General features: G+C 40.0%; 1 protein-coding gene across 3 annotated transcripts in view; it reads left to right on the top strand.

Annotated features, from left to right (window-relative positions):
- The window catches only part of MYO15B (myosin XVB), a 1,190,858-nt gene that overhangs the window by 375,685 nt on the left and 792,673 nt on the right, over positions 1-22,500 (top strand). For all 3 annotated transcript variants that reach the window (XM_044084949.1, XM_044084950.1, XM_044084948.1), the window contains exons 10-11: positions 3,421-3,545; positions 12,895-12,983. In XM_044084949.1, coding sequence (XP_043940884.1) covers positions 3,421-3,545; positions 12,895-12,983 — 214 coding nt within the window. The remainder of the gene's footprint in view (positions 1-3,420; positions 3,546-12,894; positions 12,984-22,500) is intronic.

Raw genomic sequence — 22,500 nt, 5'->3', positions numbered from 1 at the left:
TGCAGTTCACACAGCATGCAATTTAGCTGAAAATGACATCTTCGTTACTGTGGCTAAAGCTGTGTCTGAATGCAGTTTCCGAGACTGCATATGTTGACCTAGTTGTGGTAGGCCATTTACATGACTAGAGACAATTTTCTCTGTATCACAGCCACATACTTCAAATTTCCACATCCAGCAAATGTTTTAATTAGTTCTTAACAAAGTGCAATCATTCTTTCACTTAGAGCCATAGGAATCCTTTCAGTAAGTCCTTAAGCTAGCAAGTTCCAAGACTTCCTACCCTTTCTGAAAAATTTCCTTTACAGTGGAAAGCAAACAACTCTGCTTTGCTGTGCTGGACACCTCTTGTAAATCAATTATTATAGGTGCATCTTTAAGTTTTCACTGCTGCGTGATGTATGCTGTTGCATGATCTACCATATTATATGATGTATGCACTGCATCCGAAGCTCAATACTATTTTTATAGAAATACAACAATTTTACAATTAAACAGCACTTTCGTAACATTTCCACAACCACTATGTGTGTGTGTATATATATATATATACTTGTGTGTGTGTGTGTGTGTGTGTGTGTGTGTGTGTGTGTGTGTGTGTGTGTATATATATATATATATGTGTGTGTGTGTGTGTGTGTGTGTGTGTGTGTATATATATATATATATATATGTGTGTGTGTGTGTGTGTGTGTGTGTGTGTGTGTGTATGTATATATATATATATATATAGTATTTACTGACAGAAAACAACATATCACAACTAGCAGAGCCATGAGTATGTTGTCTATACTCTCCCTACAGTACTGTATATTTGTAACTTGTATCCGTTATATTTACCTTATCTGAATTTAAATAGCCATTTTACTTTTTATTTTTCACTCTGTGAACATTTATAGAACTAATAGTATTGTAGAACAGCATCATGGAAAATAAAATCTAGGTAAATGAACTGGGACCACACTGTAATTCTTGGTTATTTTATATCAGTTCAGTTTTTTTGTAAAATATTGAGGAGGTTATTTATTTATTTATTTATTTTGTGTGTCATGCAGGTCTCTGTTGTTTTTTTTTTTTTTTGGCTGCAATGTTTAGGGTGATGACAGTGTGTATTTTGATTGGCTGGGTGTGGTGAGCAATTAGGGAGGAGCATATAAGACAATGTTATAACTAAAATTGTGTACTGAGGAGAGAACACTGCACTCGTTGAGGGGATTGGGTTTTTGTTTCTTCTAAACCAGATATATAAATGGGTGTGTTTGCTAGGTTTCCCTCACATGCAGTCAGCAGTGTTGCCACTTGGTAGTGATAGTATTGATTTTGGAGGGAGACCTGCAGATGTCAGTCTACCTATTGCTTTGTATATGTGCATATTCACCCAAATGCATCCATAGATTGACTGTCATGTATTTAACCATAAAATGGTCCTCACACTGTCGGCATCCATGCTGAGCTTTTTTCCCCCTTTTGTTCTGCACTAGGGATTTGAAATTTACAAGGGAGGTAAATGAGGGGTGCACTAATGCCTCATGCATGAATGAATATATGTGCTTTCATACATGTTCATCTAGTTAGAGATAACTGCACATGTGTGAAGTCTTGTAGGGTCTGTTTATTGCTGTGCCCCTGGTCTGTACCAGGTCATTGGCAAGCAGCACTACAGATGGTTCCTAAACTGATTCCCTGGTGCCACAATGCCAACTGTTGTGATCAAATATATCAAGAGAGTATGTTCATGAGTGTGGCAGTGTGTCAATAGTTGGAACCTATCCTATACAGTAACTGCTATATAATAACTATTGTCGTCAGTCCCTCATACCCAAATGTACAAAAGTGATGTTTCAGGTTGTGTTCGAGCTTGAGGTTATTTGCATGTGTGTGTAGTTGTGGGTGGGTGGTGGAAGGTGCTCTGTGTGTGTGTGTGTCTGTGTGTGTGTGTGTGTGTCTGTGTGTGTGTGTGTGTGTGTGTGTGTGTGTGTGTGTGTGTGTGTGTGTGTGTGTGTCTGTCTGTGTGTGTGTGTGTGTGTGTGTGTGTGTGTGTGTGTGAGATCAAAAGGTAATGGACAGAGCTATGGTCAGTCTGTGTGGTCCAAAGCGCTAGAGGTGTACTTGTGAGTTAGGGCAATTTCTGTGATGAGTGTTGTGCTGGAAGCACTTGTGATATGTGTGGTATACAAGTGAATGTGAGAATGTGTGAGTGTGTGCGTGTGTGTGTGTGTTTGTGTGTGTGTGTGTGTGTGTGTGTGTGTGTGTGTGTGAAAATGCTACTGAGTGAGTGGGTGGGGCTTTGACTGATGCCACTGGATCAGGGTGAGGGTGTGTTTGTGTGCATGTGTGAGAGAGAGAGAGCATGTAGGCAATGTAGGAATGAGGTGTGTGCTTGTTGACAGTGGTTGCAATGTGTGGGGTTTGACTGCTTGTGATGTGTCTGGGCAAGCAATATGTGGATATGAGTGAATGAGTGATTGGGGGTTGTGTGTGTGTCTCTGTGTTTGGTAGCTTTTGATGAAGTTAGGATGTTTTAGTGTTGTTTACTATGTGTGGTTATGGATTGTGGTCTGTATTTGGTGTATGCTCTGTAAATGAGATGTTAGAGGTGTTTGTGCAAATCTGTGTCTTGTGCGACACTTCTCACTTGGTAAGTGTTGGTTATTTTAGTTTTGTGGAGGTGTGATGGTGTTAATCCCATGTAAATAGTGCGTTTACTCTTTGTTCTTGGGTCTGGGCATGGGGGTGTATTGAGTTGAGTGAGTGAGTGAGTGAGTGAGTGAGTGAGTGAGTGAGTGAGTGAGTGAGTGAGTGTGCCTGTCTGTGTGTGTACATGCATATGCATTTGTTTGTGGTATGAGTGTTTCTCTATTAGTAAATAGTAGATACCCGTACTTAGTCCATGTATTATTTTAAGTGGCTGTTGACTCATTTGTTGTTGATATTGAGCACCACACCTGTCTTATCATCAGCTTCTTGCCCTTGTCCACATTGTGCCAGTTTTCCATTGCTTAGATCACTATTCAAATCATACCTCTCAACTGTCAAGAAATTGTTGATGTAGATATAGTTGTTGGGCTTCTTGTCCATTAGCTGTAAGAGTTGTACTAGGACTGTTTTTTTATCTTTATTTTATGTAAATTTGTTGCTAGAAAAGCATTGCTCAGTAATGGATCGAGAAACATGCTTCTAAATGTAGCCTTAAAATAGCGCACAAAGTTGCTAGACTAGTATGGTGTATATTCATAAGACACATTATGGCTAAATGATAATTTTAGTTTTTCCTGAGTTTCATTTCTGCATGATTCCAAACCAAGATGAGGGAGCACAGGTTGAGATGAATGTCATACAGAAAAAAAGACAGAACTGTAGGCTGGCAAGCTGACTAAATATTTTTTCTGTATTTGTTTTGATTACTCTCTTTATTTTTAGGAATGTCTTTAATGATAATGATATGAATATTCCACCTGCTCCAAACATCCAGGCACCATTCCTTCCTCCTTCGTTCAACGCACCAGAAATGGAAGATGATATCTACGCAAGCACAATATATGAAGGTAAGCTCTTTTAACTGAAACTTTGACGATACCATTAGAGGGTGACAGAGAATCTGTACATGGGCATCAGCAGAAAAAATGTGCAATGACAGAGTATCAGGCCTACTGTTTTGTGAGTAATATCAACGAGAATGCTACAGTGTTGACTGGCATATTAATATAAGACCCCAAGAAGAGTCATTTACAGTAAACTTTCTTGTGGAGTAAAATGTGATGCTGATAGACTCTGAACAGTTTATGTGTTGTCTTTTATGTTAATTAAGCTGTGCCCCCACACCCCCCCCACTAAATATTCCAACTTTGAGATTGCACTACATTGGAGAAAAGGGCAAAATTATGTAGTTGGCCAACTACATCTTTGCCCTGTAAGTATTCAGCGAATCGCAGAAGTGATTTTCGCTTAATATGTGTCGACGATGAGGTGTTTGATGTTACGTCGTTTTAACTCCGTAATATGGACCTGTTAACTATAATTGAAGTCAGTTGATTGCTTTGTGCATTTTTGAGCTGTACTTCATCCTAGTGAGAATGAACCTTTCAGAAACCATATCTATTTGTGTCAGTTGCATGGAATCCATGATGCACTATTTATGCTTCATTATTTAAAACAAATGAGTAAAAGAGCAGTGAAACAGTTTCCATCTGTTACATATTACAGTAGGAAACAAATAACAGTGGTGCACCAGAGCATAATTTATCTCAAAACATGGAGAAATATGACATCTGTTGCTCTGTTGGTTGTCATATTCTACAATGCCAAAAGATGAAGGGAGGTCATCCAGTCATTGACTAACCACATTAGCCTAAGAGGTGCTCTGCTGTTACCCCATGTCCTCTCCTCATCCCACAGGCCTAGACATGTAATGCCAACACTGGAGGCATGTGCGTGTTTGCACATAAGACCCAGGAGACTTCAGAATCCTATGCCCAAGTGACCAGCATGCACGTCATCACAGAACAATTTTTAACTGGAAAATCCCTAACTACCAACCCCTCATAGAAGCAAAATCCTGCATGGATACTCTCCAGCACTATCAATTCTACCCCAGCTATCTAGCCTTCCTGGCTAGTCCCAGAAATTAGGATGTTAGAATTACAACTGAAAAATCTCGAGATAAACTAAAAGCCCAGTGCAATTTTAATTTTCTTTTTCATGAGAAGAAACTATACCAAACTGTTGCCAGTTCTCTATCGGCAATCATTTATTTCTGAAATTCAAGTTTTTTTTCATGTATGGTGCTCTCTTACTTGCCCAGAGAATTCTCTTATAATCATTTCTATATGCATTTAGATTAGATAACCAATACTCATGACTAGTTTACTGTTATGTTCCTCTCCACTGATTTTCCTCTTTCATGCTTTACTGCTGAGCAGTACATCCAAGGTGCATGAGATGAACTTTCCTTTTTCATTTTTTTCTGGTGCATATACAACACCAAATAAGCTGCAAGGGAAACTGCAGTACTGCTAGCTTCCCCTCTATAAAATATTAAGGATCTGCAAGGCATCCAGTCTCAAGTCTCACAAGGAGAGCATTGCAGTCTATTGCCTAATGGAAATGTACTCAGTCACCTACACACACACACACACACACACACACACACACACACACACACACACACACACACACACACACACACACACACACACACAGAGTCATTCAGTCTTACATGTTACACAGACCTAGAGGCAACTTGGGAGAGTGCCAGTTCACCTACAACAAGTCTTGGGATGCTTAAAGAACCAAGAATACTTGGAGGACATGGACATGAGCCCACTACTTTCAATGGCTCAGCAGGTAAGCCCTTGCCTTTAATGCTGGAAGATTTGAAGGCTGTGGGGTCTATTCTCTCAGCAAGTTACTGGGTTTATTTTTCATTGCTGACACCATAATGCATCATAAGAGAGGTGTTGCATTTCTGAGGTTCCATCCTTTGAATGAGTCATTAAACCAAGGCTCAATCGTCCTGAGTACTGTGTGCTAAATGTCATACAGCACTTCTACATTCTCTCTGCTCTCCATCTCTCTGTCAGCAAGTTGTAGGGAACAATTCTCTAGACACACATATATGGATGTTACACCTAGACATTCATCTTCCCCATGTGCCACTGGCCTGTTCTCCTTTACCACAGCATATGTAGAGCACTTATATAATCTTTAGACCAGTGGAAAAATTGTCTTCTGAGTTCCGTAGTTATACTTGTTCAAAGTAGACATTGTAATGGCAGCAGCTGTTCATATCATACTGTTTTAGGGCTTGTACAGTATATTAGTCATTCTAATGAGGTACTTTTGGTGAATTGTATCTGTATCAGTCAGTTAGCACACTGCATATACAGCCCTACAGTGTGCTATGGGGTCAGTGACTGCCCATTCACATGAATTGTAGGCAGTGAAGTGTTCTGTACATACCTGGGTAGCTCCATGACACTGACAGGGTTGCAGTCCTCTTGTAATTTACTCTGTGGTCTAAGGGGCAGCATGGCCCCTCAGTGTCATGAGTTGTGGTGTATTGGAAAGCTACTGTACACTAAAATGGTATAGAGAGGTACAATACCTAGTGTGGGCAGTGTGCACAGGACTGCTTCCTTCACACATGACTCTGTACTTCATTGCACTTCCTCTTGCTACCGTGCCACCTGTAGCTGCATGTCACATAGTTTCCTCAATGTGTGTCAGTACAAATCTGCTACCATTTTCCTCTTATATTAACCAGTCAAGTGACCATGGCATCTGCAAGTACCAATATTGAATGGACTTCTGCTTGGTGCACGGGATATTTCTCCACCTACTGCATGAGTACCACTGTGATAATCTACTGGAGAGCTTCTATATGGACTTTCAGTAAAATGTGGCTACTTGCCACTGCCTTGCCAGAGTGGTGAGTCATGGCAGGGGCATTACCAGCTCTGATGAGGAGAGCTGGTATTGTTAAACTGACTTGAAGAGGTACTAACATGACCTTCTCCATCAGTGGAAAGACTAGGTTAGGGAGAGGGAGCCAGTTATTTGCAGTGAGTATAGCTACCTGGCAATTGCTTATACTTAAATACTTTCTTTGTACATCTGTGTGCAGTTATTAGTGTTCATTTTCTCTCTCTTATGCCTGTTTTTTAGCACCTGGTGAGATCAGGAATGCCTGTCCAGTTGTTGGGATACATATAAGGATCGGTGCGATTGCAAATTAGTTTCACCATTATTTGCAGCTTTGGTTTGCTTTGTATGTCCTATACCTGGTAACTAAAAGTGGAGCTTATCATACCACCTCCCTACTACCACTGGGTTTTCCCAACAGTGTCATTGTAATATAGACAGGAGCATAATAGGTATGCCACCATCTTGGATGTTGGCTGCTTTGGTACATGTACAGCTGGCTTTGTTTAGTGTCACTTACTTATCCATCCGCTCACGCACAGTGCCCCTATCAGCCTGCCATGGGTTGCTGTTACACCACCCATCCCTGTTTCAGTTACTCTTGGCATACCATGGGCATGCAGATATTTGATTGCCAGGTTATGCTCAATAGTGCTTGACATATGTTCTACCACAGGGTTTAAATGTCCCATGAGTATTCGTTCTGGTATTCTGAGGTGGGGTATATATGGCATGCTCCCAGCCAGTGCCATGCATCTTAACATTTGCCAGTCCATGAATGTCTCCTGCTCCGAAACCATTATAGCACGTGAAATTCATTTGTTAAGCAGATTGATTATACTCAGCTTTACTTCCTCTTGCAGAACACAGGTTGACACTCTTGTACTGTGTCACTGACTACAAATGGGTAACTGTTTACTTGACAAATAATCTTTCCCCTTGTGGTACAGATAGTTCTACATTAAATTTTTTTGTCACACATATATATCACTTTTGCTTTGCCATTGCATAGCCAACTACATTTCACTTCTTAAGAGCCTGTACTGCCAACCTGTGTAGCATAAACCGTTGGTAATTAATTGCTTCTGTTTTTTTCCTTTGTTGTTTTGTTTCTGTCCATTTACTTTCATATTTTATCCAGTGTCAGCCTCAGCTGAGGATGACATATGGCAACAGCCATCTGCCATACCTGTACCTTGCAGACACCTGCTGGGTCCCCAGTAATCTCCAAGTACTCTTCTCTGCAGGTGGATGATGATGGTCATTCTGGAGGTGTGATCTGGAAGGTATGCTGGTGCCCTCTGCTGCTATTTCTCTGTTGGAGGTGTGGTCTTCCCATTGGTGGGTATCACTGCAGGGGTCCTGGTGGATAACCCATCAGGAGGTGGAAGCTCATGTGATAGCTTTGGTGAGCCATTAACTGGACATCTGCATTGGCAACCTCGAGTATATTCTCATGTGGCTTGCAGAATCACTTTTTATCCCTGACAATCAGGCCCGCTGTGGCTAGAACCAGCTAGGAAGGTGGTCATGGAGGTGACTAATTTCTGGTTGGGTGTATACCTGTCCACCTTGACAGTCAGTGGGTAACCCCATTCTATACCTCATCATGTGATATTCCCTTTCCTTATGTGTCAGTCCCCTCTCCAGTTCGTAGTGAAATCCTCCTCATCACCACTTGTCCTCCCTTCATTTGTCTTCATATCTCTTTTGTGATTCCCTCCCTATTTGAGTCAGCACCTCCACTATCAGACTATCTGTCTTTTTTTTTATTTATTTTTATTGCAATTATACTCAAACTAAACAGGTGATATAATGAAATGAATAATTTCCTTACAGTTCAGTCATTCGATACACAGCACAATAATGTATCCATAATAAAGAAAAGCCATTATACAACCATGCAATTAATTCTTATTACAATAATTCCAATTGTTAATCAATGCAGGGTATAAACTGTCATTAACAGTAATATTAAATCTCTAATTATTTTATCTGTGCCAGTAATGAAACTTCCAAATGATTTTCAATATCAAATATAAATATGTAGGTTGATACTAGTTTGAAAATTAAATACAAAAATAAACCAGAAAGTGTAAACTGAGCTTATCACTCTTAAAACCAGCAATTGTTTTATATGGTATAATATGATAATAGGCACTATGTTGTACTGATCTTTAGATTTATTTAACATCTCACAGAACACCTGTATATGGCAAGTGTATAGCTACATATTGTGACACTTCCAATCCAGAATGCTTCTGCACAAGGACCGGCGATATTGTAGTTGAGGGCCTCATGAGATGCGCAGTAGCAAGCCCCGCCCAACCCCCCCCCCTGATATGTCATTCATGAATATGCATTCCCTCCAAATGTACAACCGAAGAAAAAGTGCACTTGACATTGTAATATGATAGTAAATATAACAGTAAACTGTTTACCGACATCTGTAATTGACAAGTTTTATTGCACTAATAATATATACTAATAATCAGCAAAGAAACGAAACCGTCAAAACACGTCGTCAGGCTTTTTACCGTATAGCATTATAGGTCTCTTTGTCAGAGTCAGAATGCGATGTTTCACTGTCCCAATTAATGTCCAAACGGACTCTTTTTTTTTTTTTTGGTGCAGGTGTCACAGCCGACAATTCCTCAGTATCATTGGCAGGACCTTTTACTAAGAACAGCTTTTTCCTGGGTGATTCTGTATTAACCGTTTATGTACATTTAATATTTTCATATCATGTATGCACGAGCAAATTAAATATGCAGACCAGGTTGTCACTCAATTTGCGACACGCCCACTTCTGCACGAAACAAATTGGTGAGGCCCTCAACTACAGTATCGCCCAAGGACCATCTAATGAGGAAAGATTCTTTAACCGTTTGTTGGACGAGCTGCCAGTCAATGGGTGATAGATTTACCAGCACTCATCAGTTGATGGGAAAAAGGTATCTTTCCAGTGTCTGGTGATAGTTTTCCTTGCAGCAAACAAGAATACACTTAACATAACCAGACTGTGGTGGTACTCTGGGGAGAAACCTTATACCATCAAATCTGCTTTCTTTCCTACATCGACCTCATATTGTTACTCCACCTGAATCCAGAAGTCCCCCAACATTTATGTAGCTGTTCATAACTCCATATTATTTGGGCCCAGGAGCAGATTGCATATGAGCAAAAACATCCCCAGCACTGGTTGTTGGTCCCTTTTGTAAAACTGACTATAAGGTCTGGAGTTAAGAAAAGCCTCTAGAAAATCTTCAGGGCAAAAAGTTTCCATTTTAGGGAGGAAGTCGAAATACCTGGAGCTTTTAAGAATGATGCAAGTTGCATGTCTGAAAGAGGTTTACCCTTTTCTTCATAACAACTTTTCTTAAGAGCCTCTTGTAGGTTAGAATATATATTAAATAAGGTGCCATAAAAAGGAAAGATCCCATTTGGCAGCTCCTGGTTTTGAAACACCAAGCTATAAAAAGATTTAAGCACTCAATTAAGTTTATCTGTGTCCACAAGAGAACCAAGGATTCCCTCAATGCCACTGTGGAGCAAAAGAATTTGAATAACTGTCAGTCCCATTTATTTTAGGTGCCATATGAAATGTGTATAGGTAGACTTTGTGTAATATATAACATCTTAGGGTACAAGACCATCTTGATCTGAACTAATCTGGCATCTTGGGGCAATATCCAGGATTTCTACTCATGGAAGCTTTCATCAATAATGCGCTGAATGCATTATGTGCACAAAAGTATGATTGCGACAGTAGTGAGGCTATACTTATTCCCAGATAAGTCAGCTAAAGTGAATTAAGAGTAAAACCATAGAATTCCACAACAAAGGATGTATTTACAACATTATGCCCCATCAAAATGGACTTTTGGGGTTTAACTTCTAGCCCAAGAACAAATGTCACCCCATGATGACATTTCAGAGCTCTGTAAGCCATTCCATGGGGTTTTGAATCAGTATCAAAAGATCATCAGAGTAGAGTGCTAGTCCGTCCCCTATGCCATTTATCTGCGTGGGCTAAAAGTGAGCCACTAATGCTAGCTTGAGGGAGTCAGCTAATGGGCCTATAGCAAGGAGAAATAGTAAAGGAGCTAATGGGCATCCTTGTCATACCCCCTTTGATATACTAAGGATGGAAGAGATGTGCAGGCCCAGTTGAACACGGGTGAATGATCCTGTGTAAGTTGCTTTTGTGGCTGTCATGAATGATATTGGAAATGCCTGATATTCAAGTATCCTAAATATTAAGAGCCACTTCACTTGGGTCTATGTTTAGCGATCAAATGGGACGTTCATCAAATGTCTGTTCATCTTACATAGAGCATTGTAAGTTCCTTCCATCAAAAGGCCAACTGATTGTAAAAAATGACATTGAACGATCATAGTTGGCCAACATCAAGGGAACAGAACCAGTACATACTTACTGGTAATGGGAGGTAACCTGCCCTTTCCCCACTGTAGTGTCATTTTGGAGTTGGTATATATGATTAGTGAGGGCTGCAGTGGCTTAAATATTATACACCAAAAAGTAGGGGATCCCAGGCACATGGTTAGGAAGACAAATGGGACAAGAAAGATGGATTTGAAATAAACGCTACGGAGCAGATAAAAAGATGGCCAAACCTTAAATCGGTACATAATAGCTTTCATTAAGTTCACATAAACACAGAAATACTGACATTATACTAAGAGGACAGTAAATACTGAAATAAGACTTGCTCCTGTGCAGCAGTAATTTCAGTCTAGCATATTGAGTTGCAATATTCAGTTCCTAATAACATGCATCTTTCTGATATCAGAATGAACATTATATGCAATACATTTAAAAACATTCAAAAGCAAAACAATGCCTTGCTGTTTACCTATTGCATCTACTTATCGTCTGTTATCATATGGTTGTAAAGAAACTATTATATTAAGTCTAAAGGACAGGAGAAAGCAGTAGTTATTCATTCCTTGAAGGTTAAGGAAATATTATTTGTTGTTAAAGCACAACAATTAAACAAGCAGTTTGTCATATGCGCACTACAATAGTGCTCATGTTGCTAATTGAAGAATCAATGTGAAAAGTTAGTAAAAAGTAGCATTGGTATAAAATTATGAAAAATTAAATAGGATGCAATACTGATATGCAAAAAGTTTTATGCTACAAATTTGTTAGGATGTATGATGACAGAGGACAGTGAGACATTACCTCTGTCATAAAGTTTGCATTGTACCATTTGTTGCCAAGGATATACTGTGGTAGAGATAATTACATTGGTAGTACCACTATTTTCACATTATAGTAACGCTGATAAATCCAGATGGCCAGTATAACAATAGGTTGAGGAGTGGTTTGGCAGATCCAGATAAACAACCAAGCAGCGAAATGAGTTCTGTTAAGAGCTGAAATTGCCTCTTATACATAGGCGATAAACAAATCACTGCACGTAGCATATTCTACTCATCAAGAAAACTAAGAATAGGAGTGAAATTCAAAACATCCATCCATCAGAGAAGCATTGTAACAATAGCAAAAGCTAAGAAGAAACAACTTACTCATAACTTTACCTTAAATGGAGTGCACACAGTCTCTAGGACTTTTTTTTAGAGAAGGAGAAAGTAGAGTAAAGAGAAATGGTTCTAATCAAGTGGAAGCTGATTTTATATGAATAATGGGTAGGATTAAAAGTGAAAATACGTAAGTGATGTAATGAAAATAGCAGGTTGAAACCAGTCCTCAAGGTAAGAGTGAAAGAGTGGAAAAGGAGACAATCACTGAGCTTGCTATATATGCATTAAGTATTTCTAAAAACAGTACGAGAAAAGAGGGGGTGTAAACAAGTTTACTGAATAATGGAATCATGGGGATTTTACTATACTATGAAAATGGATTACAATGCACTTTGCAAAAGGATATTAATATTTTCAATGCAGCTATGTACGAGTCATTTAAATATTTGCAGATCTGGGAAAAAGAAAGGTTAATCTGAAAGTCATTTTATATTATCTAGAGAAAAGGTAGGATAAAGGAAATATGTTTATTTTTTTGGTATGAAGATGATATTTGCAAATGACAAGATTAGAGTTTGGATATAGGTAGGTTAAGAAATGAAAGAATCAAATATCTATGGAGGAAAACCGAGTTACTTGCACAACATTCCAGTACTGTGTGGAGTAATATCGAGAAAGGGGAGATTGGCGGAAAAGGCTTGTTTTGACTCTTTAATGGAGTGCGCACAGTCTCTAGGATGTTGGGGGAACAGTCTTCAGGGAGAAAGCAGAGTAAAAGAAAAGCAATGAAAGCATGTAAATAAGCAGAGTAGGCAGGTCATCTTTTTCTCTAAGAATATTGTCAGTTCAGTGTGCGAAGGTCCTTAATATTTTACTGTGCCTTTGTCCAAATCGTTTTTTTTTCTCATTTTATGTGATGATACAGTACATTATCAGAACTTACAGTAAATTTTGTTCTTTCAGGTTCTGAATCCAGAAGAGGCACCTCAATTGCAGGAATGGATAATTATGTGGATGATCTCTTTCATCCTGTGCTGTCCAGTGGAACTAGTGTGAGTATCTGAATAGTCTGTGTGGTCTAAAAGCCCATTATGTGAGTGAAAGAGAATTGTGTACTCAGTAAAGGGAGCTGAATCATGCATGTAACCCTGAGTAACAGAAACAAAACTTTGATGTCTGTACCACAAAACACCTCAAATTGCTTAGCTGCCTTTTTCTATATATGCGTATCCACTAACACTCCTTTTACACTATACTTCTGAAGTGCACATACTTTTTATTTAATTCATGCAGTTTTTTAAAGAGAAAAAAGGCTTGCATTAGCTTCATTCTTTTCTTGTTTCAGTGTTGCTCTGTTGCTGATGTGATTTACTACATAGAACAGAACAGCTTTGTCATTACAATAGCATGCTAAGACCTAATGGTAAGATAGCATTGTCAAACGTGTTTCACCATGCATTATTACAGAATGTTCAGCAATGACACAAAAGTGTTGTGTATGGATACAACAGGCAGTTGGCTGTTCTCTATGGCAGTGACCTTCTATTACGAATTTATCATAATCAACTAAAACTAAATGGCACATGTTGTTCTTCAGCTTATCACAATAGGACAACAGCTGTTAAAAGTCAACATTTAAAACTGTATTTTGTATATATTTTAGACAGGTTGTTTTATGGTTTGATGTCTTGTAAAGCTTCCCAGAGGGATTTTACAAGTTGTTCAGATGCTGAGCAGAGGTGCATAAACTGGCACACCTAAAACATAAGATGAATGCTGAATACAATACACAACTGAAAGACAGTAATGTTTATCATTACTAAAATGATCCTACCTAGAACATTGGTAGTCATACCTCTCAACTGTACAGATTTTCACAGATTTTTGCTTCAAACATTTGGTCTGTTCCTCATAAAATCTGTGTTTTTTTGGCAAATCATGGAAAACTGAAGTCAGTAAAAAATGACCAAACAATTACATATATTTGAGTTTCAGACTTCATATTCTTCGGAAAGTCATGCTAACACAAATCCTATTATTCTAGCAGTCTTCTAAGTTTATAAGAACAATATTTAAAATCTGTCCCTTTTGTTGGGCCTTTGACCCCCCCCCATTATTTTAGGCTTTGTCCAGATTTATTGCATTAAGAGGTTGAGAGGTATGCTGGTGGTATGAAATGGACACCACCACAGACTTGTTCCACAAGTTAAGCTATGTGCTTAGAACCAAACTGAAGAAAACAGAATCCTCTTTCCAAATTGTTCTCTTGACAGTAACTTATTTTATTTGACTCATTTGTGAGTAATTAAAAATGACCTTAGTCTTAAGTTGTGTCCATGAGTGAACTACAGTTTTCTGCAATAACACTCATTTTACTTTTCTTCACAAAAAGACAAATGCATTTCTATAGTTAGAAAGTGATTAGATGCTCATGCTGGTTGTATATAAATTGAAGCTGGTTCCAGAGATTAGTAACATAAAAAATATATGTTTGACCTGGTTCTGTATGTGAACATCTAGAGTATCTTCAAAACATTTATAGTGAAACCTTTTGAGTGCTTTTTTCCCTGAGGTATCACACGCAGTAAGATTTGGGGGTGGTGTTATAAGGAAAACTGTTTCATGCTGATAAATCGCATGGTATCATTCCCTGGGCTGGAAAGTTTTTAATAAGTTTTTCTGTGCTTTGATATTTTGATACAAAACTTATTTATAAGCAATTATTTGTGGTAAACCTTAAAGAATGTCCAAGGGAGGGATGTTGCTCTTAAGACCTGGTGGATGAAATTTCATGGGGAGGGGGGTAGAGTAAATCATGGGGAGGGGGGGTAGAGTAATTCTAAGGGAGATGGTAGGACTTCTGGCTGTTCAAAATTACACTAAATATAGAAACACATAAGGTTGTTGCAAACTGCAAATTTTTAGCAAGAATCTCATGGACTGACCAAAAAGTTTATTTAGTTATTTAATTTTGAATTTGTTTACTGCAAAAGTTGGACTGAGCAAAGCCTCTTTTGAGAAGAGTCCTGGGAAGAAATGCTTCAAAGACGTTTTACAGTTAACCAGATGAGTAACAGATATTATCAGAGTCATCACTGTAACAGAGTTATATGATCAAGTAAGACTTGTTTAAATTTAAAATAGTATTATAAAACTGTAAAAATGCAACACCACAATTACCGACTCAACAAAAAATTGGAATAGTATTTCAAGATGTGTTTGAGATGTGGGATGAGGTGGAGAGGATATACTGCAGTAGAGATGGAGTACGGAAAATAAGAGAGATAAGACACTGGAAAAAAGATTTGAATTATTTGAAAAACATAAAATTGGAAGACCAATAGGGTAGGCTAAATTTGGATAACATTAGTGAATAATTAAGAGAGAAGGCAAAGAGAAAGGGGAGTGACAGTAGTGGATAAAAGATGACACAGAAGTGATTATCTGTGAGGAAGAAATGGAGAGAAGGAAATAAGGGTGATGGGCTAGCATGGTAAGAGACCCAGTGGCATAACCAGCTGTGCACGAGATGAGACATTAATTGAGCTTTACAGTGAATGGTGTTCTTAACTTCATGGAGAGTTATAGGTAGGCTATTCCAGAGTTTGGACATAGGTGATGAGTAGACAGCATCACCATCTGATTATAAGGAGGGGAGCACCAGGACATATTTGCTTTTAGTGAAGGACATTTGCTGGGATAAACCAGTTGGCATAATGCTTAAGATCCTTGCCTCCTATGCACTAGGTACAAGATGCAATCCTGACCTCTGACCAATGCCTGTATGTAATTTGCAAGTTCTCCATGTGTCTCTGTGGGGTTCCTCCCTCCTTCCCAAAGCATGCTGAGTATTTCCACCTCAAACTCACCCAAGAATGGAGTTGTAGGCACCAGTACAGACTCTAGATGGTGCCCTATAGGAGAAAGAGGTGGAAATGACAACCGCATACGTCTCAACACCTTAAGAGTAAGAAATCTGGCTAAAGTCATAAATAAAAGTGGGACAAAGACCCAAAAATAGGGAAAAATTTTAAACATTGCTCATACAAACTTAGAAAGTTGATAGAATAAGAGCATTAGCATGAATGTTCTGAAGGGCCACCTCTATCTCTACACTTCAAAAACTAACTCAAGATGCCTTTTCTATAACAGAACAATGGATGTTAAAGAATCACCTAGCTCTTAACGCCTCCAAGACCAAGCTAATGATTTTTACTCCTTCTAAAGCTACTCATCTCAATATGAATACATTTTCAATCACTAGCCAAGATAACTCTTCCCTAGAATTGGTGTCAGAGACCAAGCTACTTGGGGTACAAATTGACAACCAACTTAAATTTACCTCTCACCTACAACAAAATATCAAAAAAACCCACCAAAAACTTGGTATGCTTTATAGACAAAATGCCTACCTTACCTCTGCTACCAAAATAACACTCGCTTCATCCTTCCTTATCCCCTCCCTCCTCTATGGCGCCCCACTCCTAACTAATCTTCAATCCTCTCTCAAAACAACTTTCCTCTTGTTACAACAAAATTGCAAAATTCGCCACCAGCCACAAAAATGGCTAGAACTTCCCAATCAACTCACTTACACTCAGCTAACTCTAGCCCACAAGCTTATTCTCAACCCCTCCCTCTGTCCTTCCCTTTCTTCTGCATTTAATATGCATCTACCCAATAGAGTATTAAGATCAAACAATCAAAACCTACTCAAAGTCCATAAACCTACATATCCCCCAGGCAAAAACCTTCTATCTTTCAACCTAGCTCGCATCTGGAACTCCCTTCCTTCACTCATCCACACCACCTCTAATCACTCTGCTTTCAAAAAATCTGTCTATACACACCTAGCATCTCAGTGGGAATGCTCCTGCTCCCACCCTACATAACCTACTCTTCTCCTTCTCTCTCCCTCCATACTCTGCTACATCTTACTATACCCAAAATTCTATAGAAATTATTAGATAAGTCCAATAATTCTCTTCTTCCACCACTTCATCATGTCACTGAATCTCCTCTAACATTCTAGTGACTAAGTTTTCCTAACTACTCTGTATAAATGGATATTTCTGTACAAAATAATAATTATTACAATTTTCTGCACAATGTATTTAGCTGTACATGTTTTGCTTTTTTACCGTATTGATAAACTTTGAATGTAATTGTGAATATATGTTTGTAAGTATGTAAAATGTATTTTTGGAGCTTTTCTCCCCAGGACTCCATTGAAAACGGGTTCCTTGTGGCCCAATGGACTATCCTGGTAAACCAACTGCAATAAATAAATAAATAAATAAAATAAAAGGGTATGAAGTCTAAAGCTCAAATGTCTGTCATTATTTTCTAACTTCAGTCTTTAATGATTTGCCACTAATCTGCCAGAAAACACAATTTTATTAACTATCTCTCTCTGTCTGCCTTTGACTCCCCCTTTAGCCTCTAGATTTGAGGCCAAACAGTTTCTTAAAAAGGTACTTTACATTAGGCATCCCAGGAAGCCTGCCCCTCCTTCCTAGCACCTTAGGTTATTTTAGAAAAAGTGACTCAGGCTCCTTTTGAGTGTGCTGTTTCAGCTTCCTTACAGCTTTGTTCTTGGAAGACTGTACTTTTGGCCCTTTTTTTATTTTCTCCCTGGTTAAGCAACTGTGGAGCTACTATATATAAGTAAGGGAGTATGGGGGTGTAGTGAAGGAACTTTGCCTCCCTGCAAAAAGACTTTGGTATATTTGCTATGTAAAATATTTTGGATCAATTACGAGTCAGTCAAATGAGTTTTCAGTCATTTGTGGACACTGATTTGTTTAAATGCACGTTCAGTCAAATGTCATAGAACCAGATGCACAAATAGCTATAGATGTATACATGCGCGCATACACACACACACATGCACACACACACACACACATATATATATATATATATATATATATATATATATATATATATATATATATATAGGTTCATAGGTTCATACTAGGCTATCTGCCCTAGGGCATTTATAAGCCTAGTCAGAGTGTGTTTGGCTTTCACCACCCATTTTAATTTAATTTTGCTATGCCCTTTTTCGAGGTTAGTATACTGTGCCTCTGTCTAACAGTGACACAGAAGTGATACCCGGGGTAAACCTGCTCTCCCATCCACTCATCAAGATTCCTCTTGAAGAGAGTCAATGAGGGACTCTGCCTAACCTGGACTGGGATTTTATTCTAGAGTGAAGGGAGTCTCTGGGTTATGAATCTGTCCCTCCAGCATGTCCTATTTATTTCAGTGCTGAGATTCAAGTTTCTCGAGCGGGTAGCTCAATGGGATTTGGATTTTCTGAGGTGCAGCATGTCCATTAATTCCAGGTTGGACATGGCTTTATACGTCAGGCACAGATCGCCTCTGAGCAGGTGGTATGCCACTGAGTAGAGCTGGAGTTTCTTTAACTGGGCAGCATATGGCATCTGTTTGAGCCCTTTGATCCTCTTGATGAGGTACTTTTGGGGTCTTTCCAGTTTCTGCAGGTGTCTGGTAAGGTACATCCCAAAAGGGGCAATGTACTCAATTATGGGCCTGATGAGGGATGAGTAAAGAGGCACGATGACCTCCCCTGATCTAGATGTGAATCCCTTCATGATTAGGTGGGCTATATAAAATGTTTTTCTAACCACTTTGGCCACGTGGTTGTCAAATGAGAAATTGCTATCAACTTGGGTCCCCAGGTCCCTAATTACTTCTTCTGTACTTAATGGATTACCACCTATGTGATAATTTGTGGGCACTTTGTTTTTGCCAAAGGGGATGACTATACACTTTTTGGCGTTTAGCATGAGGCCATGGCTCTGGCACCAGTTGTCTGTTTCTATGAGGCCCTTTTGGAGGATGCTTGTGTCGGCTGGAGAGTCGATTATGGTGCCCAGTTTGCAGTCATCTGCGAACTTGGTCAGCCACAGTCCTTCCGTGTTGGCCTGTACCTCCGAGAAATATATACCGAACAAGAGAGGTCCCAGGACTGAGCCTTGTGGGATGCCACTTGTAACTGGTTTGGAGTCTGACATGGCTGCAGCAATTCTAACCATGTGGGTTCTGTCTTTGAGCCAGTTTGCAACCCATCTAGTGACATAGGGGTTTATATTTAAGCTGGTGAGCTTATCTATAATGCCCAAGTGGGGTATTGTATCGAAGGCTTTTGCGAGGTCCAGGTAGGCTGTGTGGACCACCTTCCCCTCGTTAATGGCCTTGGTGACTGTTTCAAAGAAATCAACCAGGTTTAAGAGGCAGGATCTGCCCTTAACAAAGCCGAACTGGGTAGGATCTAGTGTCTGTAGGTCCCCAATATCTTTATTTATGAGGTCCATGATGATCCTTTCCATAGTTTTGCAGACCAAGCTAGTTAGGCTTATGGGGTGATAGTTTCCAGGATCCGTTGAGGTACCACCTTTGTGGAGAGGGACCACTGTTGTTGTACACCACTCTTTGGGTACATATCCTGTAGTAAGGCTGATATTGAACAGTAGTTTTATGTTTGGGTTTAGCTCTTCTTGGAGTTCATGTAGGACGCAGCCCGGTACACCATCTGGTCCCATTGATGCTGTGTTTTTTGTTTTGGAGAGGGCAGCTCTTACCTGAGCATCTGAGATGTCAGGGGGGCAGCACTCTGCTGGGATAGATATTTGCCCTTTTCGTGGGGAGGGGGGGGTTGCGCTGAACCTGTTAGCTAGGATGTTGGCAATGTCTGTGGGTTCGGTGAATTTTTTGTCATTTTGGACTAATTCTGAGCATATCTGGGAATTCCCACCCAGGTTCCTAACATAACTAAAGAAAGCCTTGTGATTATCCTTAGTGTCCTGTGCAATTTTTCTCTCGAAGCTGGCCTTAGACGATTTTATGAGTGCCCGTAGTTTTTTGCTAATACTGATCAGAGATGCCTTCCCTTTTTGGGATTTTGCTCTATCATGTAGTAGCTTCCTCCTTCTATTGTATAGTTTGTTTATGGCTGGGGTCCACCAGACAGGACGCCTGCCTTTGGAGGATTGGGTCTTGGTTTTATTTGGGATTGCATGATCCATGCATTCCTGAAGGTGTTCATAGAATGCGTTTATAAAGGATTCTGCGGTCTGGGACGTATTTTCCACAGGCCCGGGGGCTTTGAAGGATTCCACCTCAGTTTTGAGGAGTGTGAAATTTGCTTTAGAGAAGTTTTTCACTGTGGTTTCAGGGCAGGGGGTGGAGTCGGGATGTGAATATCCAGTGAGATTAGTTTATGGTCTGATCTTACCAGTGAGGGATACACTTCTGGTCTGGTGCATAGAGTCCCCATGTTGGTGATGATCAGGTCCAGTATGTTTTCCCCTCTTGTGGGAGTAGTAACAAGTTGTTCCATAGCATTTGAGTTTATAAATTCTAGGAACCTTTGGGCTAGGGTGTTGGAGCTAGAGTAATGCTCCCAATCTATGTTTGGGTAGTTGAAGTCGCCCAATATAATGGTGTTTGGAGAGACCTTCATATTTTCCAGTGTTCTCAGGAAGGCTGAGTTGGGTTCTTGGGTTTGGGAGGGTGGTCTGTAGCAGGCTATAAACTGGAAGGCAGTTTTACCCACTGTTAGTTGCACATGGATAGTCTCTGATGCTTCGTGCTGTGCCACCAACCTGGAGGTGTGGGTATCTTTGACGAATATTGATACCCCCCCTCCTTTTGTGGTTCGGTCCAAGTTTTGGGGCCGAAAAGCATGGTATGAGGTATAACCTGGTAGTGCTGGGGTGCTCTCGGGAGCCTTGAACCAGGTTTCTGTTACTGCACAGATATCGATGTTCTCCATGCTAAGGAGAGTTTCGAATGCATGCATCTTGAGGTTTAGACTTCTGGCATTGAGTAGCATTACTCTTAGTTTCTTATCCCTTGTGATACCTATGGAGGTGGGTTTGTCTTTTGAGCCTTGCCTAAAAAAGGCACTATGGGTGTAGCAAGAGCCTTTGCCAATATCTGAAAGCCCAGGGGTGACAGGTGCAAGCCATCCCTAGCGAAGCATCGTGGCTTGTCGAGCATGTCATCCCAGGCTGTCAGGCATTGGATCCCCTTTGAATGACACCAATACTTAAGCCAATTGTTGAAATTGATCATCTTGTCTTCATATTGTGGCATCATTCTTGGTGAGGGTAAGATGCTACTCAAGGTCAGGGACATACCGGCCTGGCCTACATGCCCAGAGAGCTCCTCTATGTCTCTTTTCATGTAGTCCAGGGAGGTACAACTCAGGTCATTCACACCAGTATGGACAATGACTGAGTCATATTTGTCCTTGCCTTGGAGTGACCTGAGTGCTTGTGTTATGTGGCGGATCCTAGCACCCGACAGGCAGCTCACCGTGACCTTCTCCTTGTTCAGCCTGGTGAGCAGGACGTCAGTGTGCCTGACAATAGAGTCACCTATTACAAGTGTATCAGGTGTGTTGTTTAGCCTTAAGGGCTGTGACTGTTCGGCACACTGGCTTTGTGAGCCATGTGTTGCACGTGTTTTGTTTTTGGGTAGCGGTTGCTTGGGTGGCTGCTTTGGAGGTCTCTGTTGCTTAGGCAGATTTTTATTTAGAGCCTCCAAGTATGTTTTTGTGTGTTTATGTGTTTGGTTTGCTGTCGTGGTAGGTCTGTGTGAGACTGGAATTGTAGTGAGTGTGGTTTCCTTCTCCTCCTGACTGGTTTTGCCAGTACTGAGTTGAGAGAGCTTAGCCTCCAGTATGGCTATATGGTTGTATCTCTCACATGTGTTGGAATTTGTTGGGAGGAGGAGAGGGTTGTCTGTGTACATGAGGCAGTTGTAACATTGCCTCAAAATTCCCAGATACACCAGTTGGACTGGAGAGGAGATTAACAACTGATCTTTGGACATGCTAGAATAGTATTGGGAATTCCTTTATAATTGAAAAAAAAAGGGCCAATGGGGAGCAAGGTACTCAAGGGGAGTTTGTGAGGGTGTAATTTTTTTGTGCTGACTTATATAATTGCTTTAGTGAGCAAGTGCCAGGTAACTTAAATGCAATGTGTTACAGGTAACTTAAATGCAAAAATGACAAACAGTAACTTTCTTTCAAGTGAAACAAGGAAATAAGTACAGTAAGCAATGCAGATATCACTAGGGATCCACAGAAGCACTGAAAAGCTGCATTTTAGGTGGAATTAGCGTTTCAGGGAAATAAACAAACAAACAACAAGCATACAAACAAAGCTAGATTCAGCAGGCCTGGATCTAGTCTATGCTACAGTAAACAAGGTGTACCAATTCCAGTAAGAAACAGTTCAAATATGCAGGCACTATAAGCCTTTATCCAGAAATTCCCAGCTCAGAAGGGCAGAGTCCAGCCTCTCCCCCCACAAGAGTGCAGACTACGAACCCTTTTAATGTAAAATAACTGGCCTGAAGCCCAAGTGCTTAAACCAGAATTAATACACTTTTAGAATAACAGAAACTGAGCCCTCAATCAGCAGTTCCCAACTTAGAAGGATGTAAGCTACCTGTCCTGCCACCACAGTGCAATCCACAAACCTTCCTAATGTAAAACAACTGGTCTGAAGCCCAAGTGCTTAATCCAAA

Source organism: Protopterus annectens, chromosome 10.part0 (genome assembly GCF_019279795.1).
Source record: "Protopterus annectens isolate FY-2018-M chromosome 10.part0, PAN1.0, whole genome shotgun sequence".
Taxonomy (NCBI): domain Eukaryota; kingdom Metazoa; phylum Chordata; order Ceratodontiformes; family Protopteridae; genus Protopterus; species Protopterus annectens.
Note: the sequence above shows the minus strand (reverse complement) of the source record. Positions and strands in the feature narration are given on the sequence as shown.